The sequence below is a fragment of the Haemorhous mexicanus genome, chromosome 17 (genome assembly GCF_027477595.1).
Source record: "Haemorhous mexicanus isolate bHaeMex1 chromosome 17, bHaeMex1.pri, whole genome shotgun sequence".
NCBI lineage: Eukaryota > Metazoa > Chordata > Aves > Passeriformes > Fringillidae > Haemorhous > Haemorhous mexicanus.
Window position 1 is genome coordinate 1,823,012 of NC_082357.1, and position 22,314 is coordinate 1,845,325.

The 22,314-nt window shown below is 48.5% G+C and overlaps 1 protein-coding gene across 2 annotated transcripts in view; it reads right to left on the bottom strand.

The window, feature by feature from the left end:
- Positions 1 to 22,314, bottom strand: part of XPO6 (exportin 6) — a 63,084-nt gene that overhangs the window by 20,020 nt on the left and 20,750 nt on the right. The window contains exons 5-11 of one of the 2 annotated variants that reach the window (XM_059861206.1): positions 19,308 to 19,467; positions 17,621 to 17,698; positions 10,219 to 10,672; positions 6,862 to 6,988; positions 5,720 to 5,829; positions 3,364 to 3,472; positions 1,917 to 2,006 (exon numbers count right to left, since the gene is read on the bottom strand). In XM_059861206.1, the coding sequence (XP_059717189.1) occupies positions 1,917 to 2,006; positions 3,364 to 3,472; positions 5,720 to 5,829; positions 6,862 to 6,988; positions 10,219 to 10,672; positions 17,621 to 17,698; positions 19,308 to 19,467 (1,128 nt within the window). Of the gene's footprint in view, positions 1 to 1,916; positions 2,010 to 3,363; positions 3,473 to 5,719; positions 5,830 to 6,861; positions 6,989 to 10,218; positions 10,673 to 17,620; positions 17,699 to 19,307; positions 19,468 to 22,314 lie in introns of both variants that reach the window. The other variant, XM_059861205.1, reaches the window with a different exon arrangement.

Genomic DNA, 22,314 nt, shown 5'->3' on the forward strand with positions numbered 1-22,314 from the left:
CAGTGCCTTCAGACAGACATTTGGAAGAAGGGCAGGATGGGCTCTGGGCTGATCCTGTATCCCACAACTTCCCAGGTCCTGACAGCTGTCAGGAAAACAAAGATCACTCCCCTGAAGGCACATCCCTGTGGCAGCTCTCCTTTGCCTCTAACCCCAGCAATCAGCCTGACAAGATAATGGTCTGACAGTGCAAGTGAGGGCACAGAACCAGGAATACACAGCTGGAGGCACAACCCAGGCCAAGGAGCAGAGGATTGGCAGAGTCTGAGGTGCAGGAGGCCTGTGCTCACCTACCTCACCTGCAAGTATCACCTTCTCAAAAGGTGATCCTTAAAAATCTCCCAAAATATTATGCAACCAGAAAGTTGAGTTCAGTGCCTCTACCAGGGTACAGAAGGGAAGCAGTGCAGCATTCTGCCAGCAAGCTGCAGGCTGCAGCAGTGAAATTCCATGGGGAAAACAGCCAAAGGAATAAACACCACAGTCCTCATGCAGCCCAGTGTGGGAGGAGAGTGTCAGCCCAGCTCCATCACTCAGCAGTGACAGCAGACATGCCAGCTCCTGCTCATACTTCAGCTGAAGAATCTTTCTCAACCCTTCCAGCCTGGCACAGCTCTATTTAATTTCTGTTGGGGAAAATGGCTGAAATTGGTGGTTGGTTCCATGGAAGTTCTCTTGCCCACCAGCAGAAGGAGCTGCAGCCTTTCCTTGCCCAGCATGGGATGGAGTCATGGCAGCTGCTGTCCACTGCTTTAATTATTTGCCACTGCTAAAACCCTGCACCCACCAGCCCTGCAGCCACTGAGAAAAGCACTGGGAACTGCTGGAGAACCTCCCACATTCCCCAGTCCCCCAGAAGGAACAATGCAGGGCTCAGGAAAGAACTCCCTACCAACATGCTGTGCCTAATTAACAGTGGAGTGTCTTTGCATAACTGCCTGAGGGGAGTTTAAAAAACCACAGAGCCTTCCTCATGTGGATGTGTTACTCCAAGGGAGCCACATGCTCTGCTCCATCTGATCCATCTGCTCCCTGGAACACTGCTCTGCTCCCTGGTGCCTCCCGCTGACTCACGGCAAGGCTGCACAGCAAACCCTGCTTTGTTCCCTCCTTCTAGTGACAGGCTTCTGCTTCCCTGCTTCAAGAAAAACAGCAACTGCAAAGGCACTTCAGGTCAGGCAGCTTCTGCCTCTGCAGCAGCCCAGTTTTCTCTTCCTCTTGGGAATACAGTTCTGAGGTCGAGGTGTGCAGTGTTCCCAGCAGGATTAATGCACTTGCTGAGATCCCACTGCTGTTATTTCCTCTTCTCCTCACCCAGCAAAACCCCACCTGGACTGCTCTGAATTCTGGGCCACACTTCCATCCTCAAGACCTCCTCCTCAAAATTTGTAGGATGCTACAAACCCAGACAACTTTGACACCACCAAAGGTACTGACAGCAGCTGAAGAGAAGCACTTATCCAGATCAGATCTGCTTCCCAATAGTCCAAGGCCTCTCTCCAGCATTTTATCTAGCCTTTAATTAAAATAAAGATTCCACTCTCTTTAAAGCCCTAATAATGACACTTATCTGCCCAATTCACAGCCCTGCCTCCGAGATAAAGGCCAAGATAAACAGCCCAGAGGGGCTGCTGCCAAATGTGTACACTTTGAATGTGAGAATTCCTTAAGAGTGTCCTCCAAGCTGGACTTAGACACTGAACCACTCTCTTCAAAACACACCAAGAAATGCAACAAAGCCAAAGAAACAATTCCTTCTCTTTAATTTCAAATCTCCCCTTGCCAAGTTTTGCATCCAACCCCGAACTTGTCTTTTTTTTTTTTTTTTTTTTTTTGGCACTGAGACATCTGTCAAAAAAAATCTACAGCAGTTGGTGCTGATTCCACGTGGCACTTTGGCCTGGGGCAGGACTTACGAGTGTGGAGAAGGCGTGAGTTGGCAGGAGCTCCATGACTTTGGCCACCACTTCCAAGCTCTGGCGCAAGTACCGCTGCCACTCCGTCTGCTGCTGCAAACAGAAGGACATGGGGTGAGCCCAGGGTCCCTAAAGCTCTGTGTTCCCCTGGGAAGGGAGGCACAGGAGGGAGAAATCCCCCCCAAAACAGCACCTTAGAGAATTGTAACTTGCACACTCCACTGGTGCTTATTTTCATATAGAATTTGTTCTGTTTTTATACAGAATTGATAAAAACGGGGAGACGGTGCAGGAGAAGGGAGGGAAAAGAGTGGCAAGAACTTGATAGGTGAATTAAACAATTAAATTAAATTTAAAGGTGAATTAAACAATTATTTTAACAGTAAAAGAATCTTTCCATGCTCAGCTACACAGGTGACTGAGAAAGAAGCTGCCTGTTACCATCATAGCTCAAACCTGCCATTAATATGAGAAGGGAAAAATGGAATAACAAACACACACAGCAACATAAACAACAGAATCAACAGCACCCTGTCCTGACTTCATTTAGTCCTTAAATAATGAACCAAAACCCTTTTCAAGTTTCATACCAAAAGTTTGAAGTTTTGCAAGTATCATTATTTGCCACCCTGTTTTGGAAGCACAGGAACAACTTCATCAGGACTGCTCTAGGTAATTTATACCCTTATTTGTGACATTATTGTCACCATGGAAAGGCATCCAAATACCAACATGGTCTTTACAGGGGTATGACAGCTAATTATCCAGATGACACAAGTGTCAAATGAATCCAGAAAATAATTTACTTTGCTTATGAAATGGTGCTGTTATCAAGCTCAGAGGCTGTGATGCGACCAGCCCTCAACACCCCAGAATTTAAAAATCTGTCTGATGCCATTTCTGATAAAATTCTCTCTGCTCCTTCACCTACCCTCCTGTGACAGCTGACCTGCCCTCCCAGGGCTCTGGCCCCACCCACTTTGGCCACCACTCCACTTTGACATTTATCAGCTCCAAGGTGATTTTTATCAATACCAACTTAGGAGGAATAAGCTTAAACACAAGCCCCAACAAGACACAGCTTCAAGCTTTTGCTTTGGAGATATTTTAGCATTTAAATTCCCAAGCGACCAGCAAATTAATTCCAAACTAATTAAACACTTTAAATTCCAAAGGTGTCTAGACATGGATATCTAACACCTCTGACAATCAGAACACAAGGATCTCAATTTTTCCCCCAATAAGAACCAAGTTAAACCCAAAGGTTACATCTCCAGTGTGATTTTTGGTGAAAAGCATCTGAAGCTGTTTTACAGCTCAATCCCCCCAGAGAATGGAGGGGAGAAGCTGCTGTTTAGCCCATACTCCAGAATACAAGCTCTGGAAAAGCCACTCCAGGTGGCAGCAGTGCAGGGGCTCACAGGTGGCCCTGTCCTGTCCAGCTTACATCATCATCCAGGGTCTCGTCATCCAGCTCCTCCAGCTGTGCCTGGTTATACCTGAACTGGATCCGGTTCAGCACCTCTGTCAGCAACAGAACCAAGGCATCTTCGTACCTGCAGCCACCAGGGAGACACACACACAGCTGGTAAAACCCTTCCAGCAAGGGAAATCTGAAACAGGACAGTTACACCAAGCAGCTCCTGGAATTCAAGGTATCAGCTCATTTCAGGTCACAAGTAGCTGTAAGGAAACAGCCTTGGCAATACCCACTATCCCTCTGCCTCTGGAAGGGAAAGGGAGGATTGTCAGCAGTAGAAACAGCCCCAGAGTTCAAAACAGGAAAAGCAGGAGCAGCTTGCCAGGAACAACACCAGGTGTCCACAAACAGGAGGCACCAAGAGCCTCTTGCAGCCTGGGCTGTCCTCAGCAGCCTCTGCTGCTCTGCTCTGGGGACTGAATGAGGAACAGAGAAACCAGAGCAGTTGTTGCTGCCTTGAGCCTCTCTGTGCTGCTGTCTCCTTCCCACACTGAAATTCAGGCCCTTCTCCCCTGAAACAAAGGCAGCCCCTTTTCTGCTTGCACTCTAACATGTCACTGAAATGTCCCTGCACCTCTGGGAGCCAGGGAGCTCGGACAGAGCACACCAGAGAGCCAACAGAAACAATGCCAAGCTCAAACCCAGCAGAGGACACAACCACTCCTGGTGCCACAACACCAAACTTCAGGGATTTCAAGCAGGGTTAGTCTGAGTTTTCCTTGAAAAACCTCCTTCTCAAAACAGCTGGGGTCTCATTAAAAAAAATCCTTTTTTTTTTCTAGGGTAAATCAGGTTGGAAAAACAGGCCTTAAAAAAAGAGAAACAGACGCAGAGCATGACGCAGCCAAGTGTCAGATGTGACAGTCAGCTGTGCCACCAGCCAGGCAGTGCTAAGCTCTGGGCAAGGTGGTGTAACCTTGCATTTGGCAACTTCTGCAGTGTTGAAAGTGGCACTGTGTACAAAATGCAAAGTTTCTGAAGCACAGAACAGGAAATGTCCTCAGTGGCCCTGTGGTGTCACCACTCCCAGACTGCCCAGCTCAGGGTTCCCACGGCTCAGGGTGTGCAGGGACATGGAGATGTCAGAGCTGCCACTGAGAACAGACAGCACAGCCCCAAGCACTCCCGAGCTTTATTTAGGATTTTGTAGTCTGACAGATCCAGAGACAGCTTTTTGTTACCATTTTCTCCATCACAAGCTGGGTGACACCAAGACAACATGCACGACATGCACGTTAGGCAGGTACAGGAGCAAATCATGAAGCTCCAACCCAAAATCTACTTCTTGAGAAATTCAAACCCCACAGCTCCCATGCTGAAAGGAGGAGCTGTCTGCTCTACAGCAGTTCCACTTTTCTTGTGGTTATGATGCCAGGCTGGCTTTACAAAACCAACTGCTGCTATTCAGGGTGCTCAAGGGAAAGAATCTTCCTTCTGCACTCAGCAGAACTAAACATGGCACAAACCATGGTGCTTTTAAACCTCAAAAACCCAAACAACTCACCAGGATATTCACCAGATTTTTAAAGTGGCAGCAAAGAGACTCTTCTCAAAGAAAACCCACCCCTTTCAGGGTCAGCATCTGCCAAGGAAGAGCTGCCAACCACTGCTGTAACTAATACACACAGTAATAAACAAGTGCAACTTTTGAGTACCAGTCTCATCTGTATTTCTCAGAAACACATCCTCTATTTAAAGAGGAAATTTGAAATCCTAATTAAATAAAATTTGTTTCCTAATTCATTAATTAGTTGTATGAGCTGTGTGAACACTAAGTAAGCAACTTATGTTGTAGTTTCCTCCTCTAATTTGTGCTAAAATGTGCTCCAGTTCTATTTTAGACTACAAAGCTTCCTTCCTCTGCCTGCAAGGTTCACACACAACATATGTAAGTGCCAGTTTGTCTACCCAAACCTGCTCAGCCTGAGTTCTTCTGAATGAGTGTGAAACACTGAGGTTTATGCTTTTTATACTTCATGATTTTAGAAAAAGAAAGGACTCAACCACACAGGAGGCTGCTGTAAGCAGTAGCTTATTTCTCACAGCTCTTCCATGGTGATCACAAAGTCTCCTTGCTGCTGGAGGAAAAAATCCTTCCCTGCAAGGGTGGGCAGGCCCTGGCACAGGGTGCCCAGAGTAGCTGTGGCTGCCCCTGGATCCCTGGAAGTGTCTCAGGCCCGGCTTGATGGGGTTTGGAGCAGCCTGGGACAGTGGGAGGTGCCCCTGAAATGGCAGGGGTGGAATGGGATGGGTTTTAAGGTCCCTCACCCCAGCCCATGCCATGATTCCAGGCTGTGCCACCCTGGCAGCCCCCAGCCCTCACCTGTTGAGCACTGCTTCCTTGTCTGCCAGGCGGCTTTTGATTTTGCTGGTCAGATAGTCCAAGAAGAGTGTCCAGATGTCCAAGCAAGAAAAGTAACCTTCGTGTGTAGGCTGAAAGACACCAAAATTCCCAATGAGTACCACAAGCTATGGCAAGATGGATTTCACAGAGTGAAAGCAGGAGTAAACATCCACTTCAATCCATGGGAAGAGCTTCCTGCCTTACTGAAACAGTTCTAGGATGTCACTGGAGAGATTCAGAGCTGTCCAAAGATGAACAAGAGCTTTTGTACAAGGGCAGGAACCCAGGAATTACAAGGCTGGCCTCAGTGCTAACCCATCTCATGGCTGCCTACACCAGTTTCCAGCACTCCACTGCCTGAAGGGGCTCCAGGAGAGCTGGAGAGGGACTGGGGACAAGGGATGGAGGGACAGGACACAGGGAATGGCTCCCACTGAGAGGGGGCAGGGCTGGATGGGATATTGGGAAGGAATTGCTCCCTGTGAGGGTGGGCAGGCCCTGGCACAGGGTGCCCAGAGCAGCTGGGGCTGCCCCTGGATCCCTGGCAGTGCCCAAGGCCAGGCTGGATGGGGCTTGGAGCAGCCTGGGACAGTGGGAGGTGTCCCTGCCGTGGCAGGGGTGGCACTGGATGGGTTTTAAGGTCCTTTCCAACCCAAATCATTCCATGATTCTGTGATATTATGAAGCTGTTTCCTTGTCATTGTTCCTGTGTAAATGGGGCTGAGTTGCACTGACAGCTTCTACAGCAAGGTAAAACCAACCTAAGGCCACTGGGCTTGGGGGGTTTAATACAAAAACTAAAAGCCACAGATTGAGGACAAAGAACAAAATCCCCAAACACAAACCAAGCAAGTCTGAGAGATTTTCCACACATTGTCCATTCCAAGGACTAGAAAAAAAATTAAAGCAGAAGCAAAGTTAAACATCAGACAAGTTGCTGTTGCAGGGTAACCACCTGTGACATCTAAATCCAAGAGCACATGCAGCCATCTCCAAATCCCCAGCACCACTGGGAAGTACTGTAAGACCAGGTAAATTCCCTTTTTTTGGGTTAGCTGGGGCAAACAAGCTGGCCCTGGACAACAGAACAGACTGGAAAAAATGAGGATGTGGGGTTGTACCTGATGAAAAGTGTATTTGAACAACAGGGCCAGGAATTCAACCACGGGGAACTGGGAGTAGGATTCGATCCTTCGCAGGTGGACGCTCACAAAGAGCCGGAGGAAATCTGTGAACTTCTCAATGTAGCTACAAGGGAAAGGAGAAAGCACTGAGAAAAACAGCCAAGGTGCCCCAAGGGCAAGCAACTGCATTGAAATAGTGGGAAAAGCCACTCAAAATCTTCTCATTCAAAGAAAAGTTACGATTAACCATCAGTAGGACAATTAAATATAAAGCCCTGCAACAATTACCTACAGGATGGGCAACCCTTCACTCCATTAACACCTGAAACAGCAGAAAAGACAATCTAGTCAAAAGCAACTTTAATATTCAGATAAATATTGAGTTCAACCAGGCCTGCAAATGAACACAACCCCCTCCACCCTGCAGAAATGATTTGATAGCAAAGGTCATTGTGCTGATGGAGACAGGATTAGTGAAATGAACTGTACCCTGAGGAATTCAGCTGAAAGCAGGAAGTTAATGCAGGAATCAGCAACACAGGGGTTACATTTACAGGAGGGGGTGGGAGAGCCAGGGAGCAGAGAGCTGGAAAGGAAAATTCCTCCTGCAGTGGAGATCAGCCATCCAAAAGTTTCTGAGCTGAGCCCAGGCCTGAAGTGGGAAATGAAAGAGAAATCTTCCTGTAAAGCATGGGGCTCCTCAGGGAATGTACAAAGTGTAGTTCCCAAAAGGAGTCTGCCACCAAATCTTCAGGGAATGCAGTAATGGCACCACCTCAGTGCAGCAGGGAGAGTTCTTGGGGGAAAATGGCAAAGCCCTCAGTGGGGTGAGCTTTAACTGGGGAACAAACACAGCCTGTACAGCACGAGCTTCAGCTCCAGATCCAGCTGTGCAGCAAGGGTTAAACACTCCACAGCCCCAGGAGGGATGGCAGCACCACACACAGGCAGTGCCAGCCTTCCCCCATGCCCAGAGCTCTGAAATGCACGAGACTACTTGAAGTTTGTATTCTAAATACAAAATTGGGCTCAGCAGAGTTTCAGACAGGCATGAGCAGACTGGTTTTACTCTACTGCCTGCTCTGCACTGCTGCAAACTCTGGGGATTTGGGGGTTTTTTTTTGGGAATCCCCACTCTTTCTAATACGAACTCCCTCACAACAAGCAGCACTGCCAGATGACAGAGCTGCAGCACTGGGGGTTGTTGTGAGCCTTCAAAACCACACACTGCTTTGAACATGCAAAAAAGATGAAGTTCCTTCTTTATTTGGCACTGCCTACTTGACAGGAGATCACTGAGCACACCTGAGCACAGATCAAACATTTCAAAAATCAAAGCCAGGGGGAAAAATATGTAAAAAAAAAAAGTTCAGACTCAAACATCTCCATCCTTCTAATTTTTATTTCCTAAACAGGCTCTGACCTGAGACCAGTGAAATTCTTCCTTGGCCCCCAGCCCCCTTCTCCAACCACTGAGCCATTGCCTGGATCCTTACCAGCCACCTCCCATTTTTTGGGATCTTCAAAGCCTAACACAAATGAAGCAAAAGGCAATCTCAACTTACTCTTTCCTGGACTTCCCAAAGTGTTCAGACTGATTTTTAACAGAACAAAAATAACCAGCAGCACAAGAGGAAGGCAAGGAAAGACTCCAGGGCCTGCAGGTTCTGAGCACACCCCTCTGCTGAAGGGGATTTCTTCAGTGTCCCTTTCCTTCAGGATTTTGTAAGTCCAAGCCAGGATGACACTTCCATGCACTAAGTCCTTCAATTTTGGACACAAAAAGTACAGCTGTGCCCTTAAGTGAAAACAGGAAAATCCTCATGGCCTTTTCCACAGAGCAGACAAGGAGAAAAGAAAGCTCCATTCCTCCAGAAGCCAGCTGGACTTTTCCAGTCTCCAGAACCTCTTGGTTCCATCCCAATTTCAGAGCTCAGCAATGAATAAAAGGGTTCTCCCAGGTCCACACACCAGCAGTCCCTGTGGATAACAGGTCTAAGGAATGGCATGGAATGGCAGCACCACCTCTGCCCAGGCCAGCACAGCTCCACACCCTCCACTGAAGGCTGGCCCCAAAGGCCCCAAAGAAAGAACAGTTAAACAGGGGATTGTGGGTGTCCAGGAGAGCTTTTCTGAAATCCAGAGGGGAGCTCCTGGCTCTCTGTGCCTTGCAGGCAAAGGTGTCCCATTCCCACATGTCTCATTTCTGGGCAGAGAGTGACACAAGTCAGAGCTAGCAAAAAATGAGCAGCAGAATTCCCTGTGAGTCTGCATTTACTCCCCCAAAGTTATGCTTTTATCTAAGGATACTGGGAAGGAGAATTCTGCAGCAGAAATGTGCAAGTCCTCTCTACAAATGGACCCACAGGTTTTTTACTAAATGTTTTTTTCTTCTGAGTGGAAATTTATTCCCAGCCTTGTGTACCCATAGTAAGATACTCAGCACTTTCACACAGTTACAACCTCTCTGCCACTGCCAGCAGCCCTGTGACAAGAGGCAGCACCAAGGCACCACCCTGCCAACACCCAGGCTTAGCCACTCAACACAACAGCAGGAGGAGTCTCACTTTGTCCCCTACAAGTAGGAATATCTGACATAAAAATGTGGAGCTGTCCCAGGGAACAAAAGGTGGCAGCAACATCCTGGAAAAGAATACACAGCTTCCCAAGGTGCTTCTGCTTCCCTGCTGCCTCCAGCTAAGCTTGTGGAGGGCAGAACTGCAGCCAGCACTCAGGATGCAGATAAGCCTTAGTTCTAAGTTCTAGTTCTAGCTCTTAGTTCTAAACCTCGGGTTTTAGCTTTTTTTCTTTTTTTCCCATTTTGTGCTGCTTTGGTGTGTGGGTCTGAGTTTCATATAAGGGGATAGTGGAGCCATTCACCACTGAACAGAGCTCCCCAAGCTGTGCTTGGTGCTGTTTAAAAATAAATTTAAAAAGCAAAAATAAAGAAGGATCAGAAACGGCCACGGCTCAGTGAAGAGTAGGAAGCTTCTGCTGTTTTCTCCCAGGTCGTGACTCACAGGACGTGTCCCCACTCTGTGTGCTTTGGGCAGAGTGGCAGACACTGGCCAGAGGGGACACAGGGGACACTGCGGCACCTTTACCTCACTGAGCCTCTTCTATGCTCTGTGACAACAGCTTCAGCTCTGGTGCCACCTCAGACCTGCAGTCAAACAGCGACGAACAGGGACAGGGGAGGGAAGGGACAGCGAGGGACACAAACCTGGGCCAGCAGCTCCCTCAGCACCCAGCCCTTACCTGGGCACACCCCCCTCTCTGCCTGGCTGAAAGGCCATCAGACACAGCATGCAGGACCCCAAACCCAACCCCCCAGCCCTTTGGAGGCAGTCCTACCTCTCATCCAGCTCCTCGAGGCGGCTCTTCACCGTGTGCGCGTTGTTCTCCCTGGTGATCTTCTGCAGGAGGTAGAAGGTCTGCTGGAACATGCGCAGCAGGTACTCCTCGAACTCCATGGGCACGCAGTTCTTGGACATGAGCTCGTTGATGCAGGCCATGGCCAGCACGCCCAGGCGGCCCCGCTCCTGGCCCAGCAGCGCGCTCTGGCTGCTGCCGTTCACCGAGCACATCTTGCGGGCGCGCGTGTCGCAGCCGAAGCGCGCGAAGTGGAAGATGGTGGTGAGCAGGGATGGGGTGATGCTCGTGGACAAAGGGATCCAGCTGAAGAGGTGGGCCAGGCACTCCAGTGCCAAGGAGCAGATGTATTCGCTGTCTGTGTCCAGGATGGGGATGGGCTGGTTCAGCAGTTTGGCCGCGCTGGGGCTCTGCAAGAGGCTACTCAAGAGGTCACCTGGGGGAGAAAGGGGCACAGTAAAAGCAGGTGACCCCCCGAGGCAGGAGATGATTGAGATCTGACTCTAAGGCTTTGGAATGCTGAATGCTCTACAAGCTGGGAACAGTGTGGCTGGACAGTGTTCAGATAGAAAGGGACCTGGGGGTGCTGGTTGACAGCCGGTTGAATATGAGGCAGCAGTGTGCCTTGGTGGCCAAGAAGGCCAAGGGCATCCTGGCCTGCATTAGGAATGGTGTGGCCAGCAGGAGCAGGGAGGTCATTCTGCCCCTGTACTCGGCACTGGTGAGGCCACACCTCGAGTGCTGTGCCCAGTTCTGGCCCCTCAGTTTGGGAAGGATGTTGAGACGCTTGAGCACATCCAGAGGGGGCAACGAGGCTGCTGAGGGGCTGGGAACACAAACCCTGTGAGGAACGTTTGAAGGAGCTTGGGGTGTTCAGCCTGGAGAAGAGGAGGCTCAGAGGTGCCCTTACTGCTCTCTCCCTTCCGGAAGGGAGGCTGTAGCCAGGTGGGGTTGGTCTCTGACAGAAGCAGAGGACACAGTCTCCAGCTATGGCAGGGAAGGGATAGGTTGGATATTAGGAAGAAATTTTTCACCAAAAGAATAATAAAGGACTGGAATGCCCTTCCCAGGGAGGTGGTAGAATCGCCATCTCTGGATGTGTTTAAAAAAAGACTGGACATGGCCCTGGGTGCTACAGTCTGGTTGAGGTGTGAGGCCATAGGTTGGATTTGATGATCTTAAGAGGTCTCTTCCAACCTCATTATTCAATGATTCTGTGATATTGTATTACATTCTATTATACTATAACTACACTAGATCATACTTCAAACTACTGAAAAACTCGTGGCTGTCTGCCGACAGTCCCAACACACACATGTGGATCTAACTGGTCAATGAATCCAAACACCAGCACAGATCAAATCAAGCAATCCCTTCACTTAAACAACCTTCCAACACATCCCACATGGTTAAAAACACAGGAGCAGCAGCAAATGAGAGAAGAACTGTTTTGATCATTCTTTTCTCTGCCTCTCTCACAGCTTCTCTCTGTTCAGAGAGCATGTGAATAGCACAGAGGGGTGTCAGCATGAACCCCCAGCTGCCCAGCCCAGGGGAGGGCCAGGAGCTGGACTCTGAACATCCTTGTGGATCCCTTCCAACTCAGCACATCCTGTGACTAAGTGGGTTAGCTGGCTGAGAGGAATTGGTGATTTCTGTTTGGGAATTAGCCTCACACAGCCCCTCTGGCCTCACCAGGCAGGGCTCTCATGGTACTTCAGGAAATGCAAAGCCATGGGGTGTATTTTAGGAATTTATTATAAAATTCTATCCCCTCCAAAGCTGAACATCCTTGGCACATCCCTGTTACACTGAACATCACAGAGGCTTCTCCTGGCCTGTGACACTTGTGGCGATGTCCCCAAAAAGCTCACTCAGGGCAGCACCTCTTCCCAGGGACCAAATGCCATGGCAGGCAGAGATCACAGCCCCCAGCCTCCCAACCACATGACAAAGGCTTCCCAAGAAAGGTGGAGTCTGAAAAATTTGACACAGCCTCAGGATTTGTCTTCCATGACTTCCTCCAGCCTCCAACTGAAGCCACAGAAAGTTAATATTTGCAATATCTCGTGACAGAGTTCCACAGCTTCACCACAAAGCTGCTTTGTTTGGGGTATGCCAGCTGCTAGTTTCACTTTCTACCCAAACAGGAAACAGAAACAATCCCTGCTTTCACTTTCTTTGTGTCTGTAGGCTTCTAACACAGCTCCTGCCCAATTTCTTTGACAGAAAGAAGATTTTGCTTCTGTTGTCACTTACAGGGAAGCCACTCAAACCCCTCCATCACCTTTAGGGCCCTTCTACAAAGCCTTCATGGCTCCTCTGCCCCTACTGATACTGAAAGAGCAGAACTGCAGCCACCACTCAGAGTGCAGATGAGCCTCAGTTCTGATACCTCAGGTTTTAGCTGTCTTTTTAATTTTTTTAAATTTTATTTTGTGCTGCTTTGGGGTGTGTGGGTCAGGGTTTCATATTAGGGGATGGTGAGCTCTCTTCACAGAGCAGGGAGACACAACAACTCCTTCTCTAGCTGGGGACCAAGGACAAATGATCCAGATCTCAGGCCCAAGAGCATAAACAACATGGACTGAAGAGAGAAAAACAAGAAGGATGGAACTGTATGGGCTGGGGCTGTAATTGGACAATTAGTTCTAATGTGCTAATGGACCAAAACTTACAAAAATGTGAGATCTTGTGGCCAAGCCCTCTTTTGCTTCCATCCTGGAGCCATCCGGGCACAGCCACGGCTGTGGCTCTGGTACTGCCAGGGTGTGGCCTTTGAAGGCTCTTCTAATAAATATCCTCTTTATTCCCCTTAACTCTGTTTAGCCTCTGTTCCAGCTGCTTAAGACATCAGTTCCAGAGAGCAGCACAGCAGGGAATTACTCCTGAGTGCTGCTGCTGTGAGTTCTCTGCAGAATGATGTGGAGAAGCTCTGAAGTTAATCCTGCCTAGCCCAGGGTGAGCTCCCCCCTCACAGGAAGAGGGGACCACATGCACTCACCTTTCATGTGCCACCTCTAACCAAGCCACCAACAACCCAGACACCTCCTTAGCCCTGGTGGCCTCTGCTTCCTCAAAAGCCTTTGGAACCCAAGGGCCAGTCCCAGCCAGGCTGCCTTTCCCACAGATGCTGCCCACAACCTCCAGGCTTTCACCTTCCCCAAGTTGTTCAACACACTTCTCTTCCTTGAGTACTTCATCTTTAATAACCTTTCCATCTTTAAAAATCTGGCACTTGCTGTGCTACAGAATCTGAAGTTCTTAGAGAATCTGAGTGATTTTTTTTTATGGAAGTGAAACATCCTGACACCAGCAGTGCCAAAATAACAGCTATGATTTACTGAGCTACTTTCAATGTACACAAGAGCCTGAGTGATGAACACATCCCTCCTTAGTCTTCATTTTTCAGCAAGATTGATGTCTTACATCACTAAATTCATAATTCCCTGCCAAGCCTTATCATTGCTTCTTTTGCCTGTGCTCCAGAAACTGAAGGCATCACATGGCTCTGGCTGAGCAAGACAATCCTGCCCTTCAGTCTCAGCACTGAAGCCCATGTGGAGACATTCACACCTGGACACATCTGTACAGCTCATATTGTGCTTTTACAGACCCCCAGAAGCTCAACCAGGCCAAGTGCACCAGGGCTGGGGCAATCCCAAACACAAATCCAGGCTGGGCAGGGAACAGACTGAGAGCAGCCCTGGAGGATTTGGGGTGTTGGAGGATGAGAGCTGGACCTGCCCTGGCTGTGAGCACCCAGAACCCCCCTGGGCTGGGCTGAGCCCCAGTGTGGGCAGCAGGAGGGGGGGATTCTGCCCCCTCAGGTGAGACCCCACCTGCAGAGCTGCCCCAGGCCTGAGGCCAACAGCAGCAGGACCTGGAGCTGCTGGAGAGAGTCCAGGGTAGCCCATGGAGATGACCCAAGGGCTGGAGCCCCTCTGCTCTGGAGCCAGGCTGGCAGAGCTGGGGCTGCTCACCTGGAGAGGAGAAGGCTCCAGGGACACCTCAGAGCCCCTGCCAGGGCCTAAAGGGGCTCCAGGAGAGCTGCAGAGGGACTGGGGACAAGGGATGGAGGGACAGGACACAGGGAATGGCTTCCCACTGCCAGAGGGCAGGGCTGGATGGGATATTGGGAATTAGGAATTGTTCCCTGGGAGGGTGGGCAGGCCCTGGCACAGGGTGCCCAGAGCAGCTGTGGCTGCCCCTGGATCCCTGGCAGTGCCCAAGGCCAGGCTGGGCAGGGCTTGGAGCAGCCTGGGACAGTGGGAGGTGTCCCTGCCATGGCAGGGATGATCTTTAAGGTTCCTTCCAACCCCAACTATTGTTGTTCTTTCAAACATTCAGTTCAGCCAACTCCACAAAAATCAATGAGAATTAAAGATTCTCACCTTTTAATCCATCCAGCAGAAACTCTCAGTTACACTCGTGTAACTCACAGCAGCTGGTTCAAGTGCTTTGCACACAGTTAAATCCCTGAAGCTCTGAGGTTCAGGGATTTTCAGTGTCTTTGCAAACAGGTGACAAATTCACAGCATCAGCTGAATTCATGCCAAAGCAGAAAACTCCCAGTGACTGCCTCTGCAGCAGGAGAGCAGCCACAAATGCTCCTGCTACTCATTTGTTTGCCTCAGGTGAGGGAATATTCCTCAGGAAGGGATTCATCAGGAAATGTGCTATAAATCATGCAAAGCCAACATTTGGAGGCTGAGACTCTTGCTGAGTAAATCCTACACCATGGCAATAACTCAAATGTTGTCCAGCTTGGGACATGATCAGAGTTGCTTTGCTTAAGTGATATGGGAAATGAGTTTAATGTTGTCTTCAAGTGCTATTTAAAACCCATGCAAGACTTGCAAGTAACCATTTCACTCCACTTCCCTGTGCAAATGAAAAATAGGAAGCAGAGGTTTTCCAAGTTCCTAAAGAGAGCTGGGCTCTGATGGAAGATATTAAACATTTATGGGCACTCAGGAGCTTGTTCTGCCTCTTGGAACACCTTCAATCTCACCTGAATGGAAAGAGTAAAGGGTGGTGGCCTCACTTAAGCAATGAAAGCATTCAAGAGTCACACTACAAAGGAATTGAGTCTCAGGGAACACAAAATGAGCAAGCAGTGGATCAGAGGGAAGCACCTGGTGTTCCTTTTGGAAGGGGTGGAATCATCATCTCCAAGTGTCCAAAAGCCATATGGATGTGGCACTTGGGGACATGGTTTAGTGGTGGCTCTGGCAGTGCTGGTTAATGGTTGGACTCAGAGTCTTTTCCAGCCTTAGTGATTCTGTGACTTCAAGAAGTGGAAGCACAGCCAATTTTAACATGGACACAGCAAAGACACAACACAGAAAAATAAAACTGAGAGAGTTTCACACAAACAAGTTTGCACAGGCAAAATGAAACTTCTAAAGGCACTGCTTGTGTGGTCCTGGTTCTTAGCAATTATCCAGAAAAAACACTGTGTGGAAAGTTTGTTTGTTTTCCCTGAGAGGGGAGAAAGGAAAAGGCCAGCACAGAAGTGCAGCCGACTTCCAGTTTGGGAAATCTGATCCCAGGTCACGAGCTGAGCACACAGGTGGATGAAAGCTGCCTCAGCAAAGCCCCAGGGGACTGAGGGACATCTCCAACAGGCTTCCATGACAGCCAGCCCAGAATTTGTTCCACCAGTGCCCTCCCCCAGCACCATTCTTAACAATTGACACCAGAAGCTTTGATCTGTTCTGTAAATATTTCCCATCCAAACTCTTCCCAGCTACAGCAAAATCCACTCTCCCCCTGCCAACCCTAAGGAATATTTCTTCCCATTAAAGTTTGTGGTTTGTATATAAATATAGAAGTATCTTAAGCTCCTCTACAGGAAAGGAGCACTCAAAATGCTGCTCAAACTCCAATGTGAAAGGTTTAGCACTAAGCAAAACACTGCCAACAGCTTATCAGAGGCAGCAGACTGGAGCTGCCTGCTGCAATCTGGCCACAAGAAGTGATCTGCAGCTCCCAGGGAGCTGCTCAAGGTCCCAGGGACAAGGAAATGTGAGCCAAGGACAAGGACACAAAAATGTGTCCTCCATTTCAGAGGTAACTAAGAGGTAGAGATGTCAATGGGTTAACATCAGATAAGCACTCACACAAAAATTTAACAGGAATAGATAGAAAACAAACTCTCACAATCACAGAACAGTTTGGGTTGGAAGGGACCTTAAAACCCATCCAGTGCCACCCATGCCATGGGCAGGGATACCTTCCACTGTCCCAGGCTGCTCCAAGCCCCACCCAGCCTGGCCTTGGACTTCCAGGGCTGGAGCAGCCACAGCTGCTTTGGGCACCCTGTTCCATTTCACAGAGACTTGGCTACCTTTATTTTCCTTTTTCACAGGTAGAATTCAGTTTTGCTTCACTGGCTTTGATGTGCCACCAGCTGGAATTCAGGGGACAATGCCAATCCCATGCAAGGCCACAGCCTTGGGGCAGAGGGGCTGCAAGGTTGCTCAGTGGAAAAGTGTGCCCAGGTGGGCAGCAGGGCAGAGGCACCCGGCCTGGACCAGCAGTGGGGTGGCAGCAGGACCAGGGCAGGGACTCAGGGACTGTCCCCTGTGCTGGCACTGCTGAGGCACCTCCAGTCCTGCATCCAGTTCTGGGCTACTCCCAACACTGAGGGGCTGGAGCGTGTCCAGGGAGGGGAACAGAGCTGGAAAGGGGCTGGAGCACCAGGAGGGGCTGAGGGAGCTGGGAAGGGGCTCAGCCTGGAGAAAAGGAGGCTCAGGGGGACCTTGTGGCTCTGCACAACTCCTGACAGGAGGAGACAGCCAGGGGGGTTGGGCTCTGCTCCCAGGGAACAGGGACAGAGGAGAGGGAACAGCCTCAGGCTGTGCCAGGGGAGGGTCAGGTTGGATTTTGAGAAAATTCCTTCATGGAAAGGGTGGTCAGGCCCTGGCACAGCTGCCCAGGGCAGTGGTGGATTCACCATCCCTGAGAGGATTTAAAAGCCTCCATATGTGGCACTTGGGGACATGTTTAGTGGTGGCCTTGGCAGTGCTGGACTAACAGCTGGACTTGATGACTTTAGAGGGCTTTTCCAACCTTAACAATTCCACGCTTTTAACTCACTGTCATTAGAGCATTTTGCACTGAAACTTCAGGGAGGTTTCTGCCATCTGAGGACAACAAGCAGCTCTGTGGGCACATTTTAATGACATTTGCAGTGGGGTGTCCCCACAGTGCAATTTGTTTCTTTGTGTAGGGTTTTTCTTTCCAATCAGGAATTTGTTGCCCTGTGAAAAGCTCTGGGAAAGGGTTATTAGGACAGGTTAGACAGTAAAGGAAGGAATGTGTGCCTGATAATGCAGGTTTAAGTACATGGAAATCCCATCTTGTAGCTTTTCCTTACCACTTTCTCCTGAGGTTGGGGACGGTGGTGGAGTGGCAGCAGTAGCACTGTGCTTATCCCAGATGCTCTCCAAAATACCTGGCCAAAGAGAGAACTGTCAGAAGTGCCTTCTCAAAGACACACTGATCCAACAAACACAGCACAGACTGCAGGAGAACCCTGGCAGAAACAGCTTGAGTGCTTTGGGAGGGACAGAAACACTCCATAACAGCTTTGGGCACACTAAGAGCAGACAATCCCCATCCCTCTCCATGGAGGGAGCTCAGCTGCTCTGCTGCATGCATTGGTTCATATTAAGTTGGCCCAAGTGCTGCAGGACAGAGCTGAGTGCTCACAGGGCAGCAGCAGCCACTGCACCACCCCCACTGTTCTCCACAGACCCCCAGTGTCAGAACCCAGGACACTCCTGTGACTGCCCTGCAGGACTCGAGACCCTGGCAGGGGGCTCAGAGACCTTGGCACAGAGTCAAAAACACCTGTGCCTTGGATTTTAGCCCATGGAAACAATTCCCAACTTTGTGAGAAAAGTTACAAGCCACAAGAGTTGGAGAAAAATGTTAGTGAATTTATCACAAAGTGAAAATGTAGAATTTTAGAGGTTTTAGAACGAGAGTTCAAAAAACAAGATAAAAAAATGTAAACATGTCCTGTCTTTATTCTTCTTTTTCTTAGCCTCCATCTTCTGCTGTAATAGTAAACTTTTAAATTAGTTTAGAGTAAAAACAAACTAACATAAGTGATAAGTATTAGAAAATTATTGTAATTAATGTACACGTAGTTTTTAGTACAAAAAGATAACACTGCCCTGAGGGTGGTCAGTGTGCCATGAACCAACGGGCTAAACAGATCTCAACAACCCAAAGAACCACAATGTATTAAATAAGAGCAAATAAACAAGCCTAAGAATGAGAACCAAAAAATTCTGTCTTCTTCAGTCTTGAAACTGAAAAAAAGAGACTTTCTAGCACCTCCAAGTCATCTCGACACCAAAGACCTCGTCACCCCAGGAGCAGCAGCCCAGCTGTGGGTGGTGAGGGGACAGCCAGCTCAGTGGCACAAGGTGTGGCAATGTCCTGAGTTGACTATATGATGCTTTTATCCCAAATTGTCTGTTCTGTTTATGCTGAATAATAAGTTTTACACCTTTAAGACTTGTTCCAGAAAGTGAAGAAAAAAAAAGAAGCAGCATGCAGTTTGTTTTCAGATACTTCACTCACTCCTCCACATCCCTGCCCCTGCACTGTGTTGTCTGTGGACAAACAGACAGCAGGACAGAGCTCTCCTTTGCTTTAGTTAGTTTTAACTAACTAAATGACTGTAAGGTTTTTTTCCCCCTTTTATTTAAACCTGTTTAAACCTACTCTGGACTGAACATCCAGAAGAGCACTGGCAGCTAGCACCAGGCCGGGCCAGAAAGACTGATAAGAAACTGAATAAGCCAAGCTGCAACCTGGGGAAGAGACCTTCTGAGTTTGTCATCTCTTTTAGAGCAGCAAAGAATTTTATTGTTTAATATTGTTTAAGTTTTATTGTTCTCCAAACAAGTTTTTTTCCACTTTTCTCCAAAAAAGTATTTTCTCCCGAACCGGTTGAAAAAAGAAGCCAATGAAATTTGCTTTCCTAGAAGAGCCCCTTTAAAAGTTCTCCCCACAATTTGCCCTGGAGGAGGACAAACACAGCCAAGTACCTGTGAGGAGCCCCAGCACTGTCTGCACCTGCTCCAGGAGCAGCTTGCGCAGCTCCTCCTTGCGGGCCACGCTCAGGTCCTCGCGGGGACACGCCAGCTCCTCCGACGTGGTTTTCAGCATGATCAGCCCCAGGGGAGTGGTCACAGGAGACTGGATCAGCTGAGGAGCACAGGAGAGCAGCGTGATGACAACATGCACCGACAGACAGGGATTAGCAACACTACTCCCAGGTTACAACAGCTCCACCGCTGAGGGCACTTCAGCTCCCACAGACACGTTCGACTTCCCCAGACTGAATCTCTGATGTTGCAACAGCTCGAGCCCCGTGGGAGTCCTTGGGGTTTCAGGAGAACTTTCATAATGTCACTGCACACATTCTGCATCCCAGCAGAGTCACAGAACAGCCTGTCCCTTCTGCTTGCTGCACCCCCTGCCCAGCACCACCTCAGCACAGCAGCTCACACCTCACAGCCCAGCAGGGTCCCCAAAAAACCCCCCCTTCCCACACGGCCCAAAGGCTGCAGCCAGGAGCAGATGCCACCTGAGGGATCTGACCTCCCCTTGCACCTGCACTGGATCTCAAACTGAAAACTGCACTTCCCCCTGTGGCATTCACATTCTCTGAAAAAATTCCTTCACCCAGGGTTTTTCTCCTGGGAAGCTGAAAGGCAGCGAGAGAGGACTCAGAGAAAAGGAAAACAATTCTAATCTCATTTGCTTCTCCTGTGTTGTGCTCCTCTAGGGATGTGTTTGGAGATTGTTTACCCACAGGGGATTGCCTGATTGGACTCTGGTGTGAGTTGTTTTGACTCTCTGGCCAGTTAGGGCCAAGCTGTGTCGGGACTCTGGAAAGTCACAAGTTTTCAATTATTATCTTTATAGCATCCAGTAAGTATCTTTTCTGTATAGTATAGTATAGTATTCTTTAATACAATATAGTATAATAAAGTAATAAATTAGCCTTCTGAGAACATGGAGTCAGATGCATCATTCCTGCCTTCCATGGGGCACCTTGTTACAATATCCCCCAAAGAGAATAACTTCTGCCCTGTGCTGGAACAGGACTGGACAAAGAGCTGACTGCCTTCATCAGCCACAGCGTTACTAAAGACTTCAAGTGGGACAAAGTTTTGTTTCCAGCTGAAGGACAGCTCTGCTCTCCACTGCTGCCCAGACACATCCAAAGTGATTTATGCACTGCTCCCTCTGGGAGGAAAAAGTCCAAAGCCACTTGCAGTTGCTACAAGTAATCCTTGAAGCCATAATCCTGCAATACAGGATGACTTTGCTCCTGATCCCCTGACCCTCCAAAGGAGGGCTAGGCTGAGTTAACACTGCTACAAACACAGAGTTTGGTGAAATATTTGGGGAGAAAACAGCACAAGTAAGAGCTCTTCATCTTGGCTTTTGAAAAAGAAGCCCCAGACACAGGAATAGGTGGCAAAGAACTCAGTGAAACACCCAACTTGCTGGTAAATCGTGAAGGGACTGAAAATCATGTCTCAGGATATTTTCTGACAAAGCCAGGGAGTTTTACCAGGCACTGGTACCTCAGTCAGGCTAAACAAATTTTAAACCTCTAAGGAAGCAGTACTTTATGTAGAATTACTGGCTCATCACAATGACAATACAATAGCCCAATTTACCTTTCTTCTCCACCCCTCCAGTGGTTCAGTAAAAGGTTTAGAGACTACTCAGAGTACTGGGATACAATTTAATGCTGAAGAACAAAGAACATGCTGCAAATGATCTCAGAAAAAAAGTCCTGAGACAGGGCTCATCTGCAATTCTAACAGCAAATCATTCTGCCCCTTGCTACTCTGCCTTCTGTCAAGGCCCTGGAATTCAGCATTACTGGTTTTCTTCCACTTTCTCTGAACATTTTAGGAGTGTGTCTGCCACATAAATTAAGTTATGGAAACATTTCCCTCCACTGCTGAGCTCACAAGGAGAAGCTTAAGGGAAAAGAGATTCCTCAAGTGAGCTCTGCAATGCCTTAAGATAACCCCAGAGTGCTAGAAGGGCCAGGAGAGCTCAGGCTGCCTTTCAGTTCACATCCAGGTGAAATGAGAGGCAAAACTCCATATGGAGATGGTCATCTCCAAGTATTTCTTGTCAAACTGACAGCTGAGGCCAAACCTGCAGCATGTCCCACTCCAGAAGAGTGAGAAAAGTGATTACACCAGCCAGTGATGAGCTCTGCAGCCAAGACAGGTTTGTTTTTTTTTTAATTTTGCAATTAATACTAGATTCATTTGCCTTAACAAATAAATTCCTGCCACTCAAGGACTTGGATTTCAGTCACTGCCTTGTGGCTTGGCCATGGGCTTTGCTGCATTCAAATCATGTAATTATGTCAGCAGAAAAAGCCTGTGCAGCACTTCAGTTTACACTCAGCCTCTTTAAGCCAATTAGGAACAATTTTAAGGGAACTGAAGACAAAATAATCCAACAAAAAGAGGTTTGCACCAGCCTGGTGATGCTCCTGCAGCAGCCTGGCTCAGGATTCCCTGTAAGGATGCTGAGTAGCACCCAACATTGCAGCCAATGACATGGATTCAGTCAGGATTCCCAGTTCACAGGTGAGCCTTCCTGCAGGAGCCCTCCTGAACATCCCAACAACATCCCATTAGTGACCTTACTGGTGAGGTACCAGAGATTTTGGGGTGTCTTTGGCTGTTGGCTGAAAAATCTGCACCAGCCCCATTCAGAAACTGCCCTTTCAGAATCAGTAATTTTACTGACTTCTGCTTTATTTAAAGAACACATACTCCTTGTATTTTCAAGAACTAGCCCATAATATTTAAAATTCAAAGTGAATACTTGTGGCACAGTATTGTTCCTTCCCCAAAACACTTTTAGCACTGCAGAGAAATGCAACATGGAAAAAGTTGAGAGTAACAACAAAATTAAAAAGGAATTTGCAAACCAACATCTACCATTTGATCTTCATCAAGTAGGGGTTTCTTTACCCCTACTCAAGGAAACAAAAAGTTGTTTCTAAGG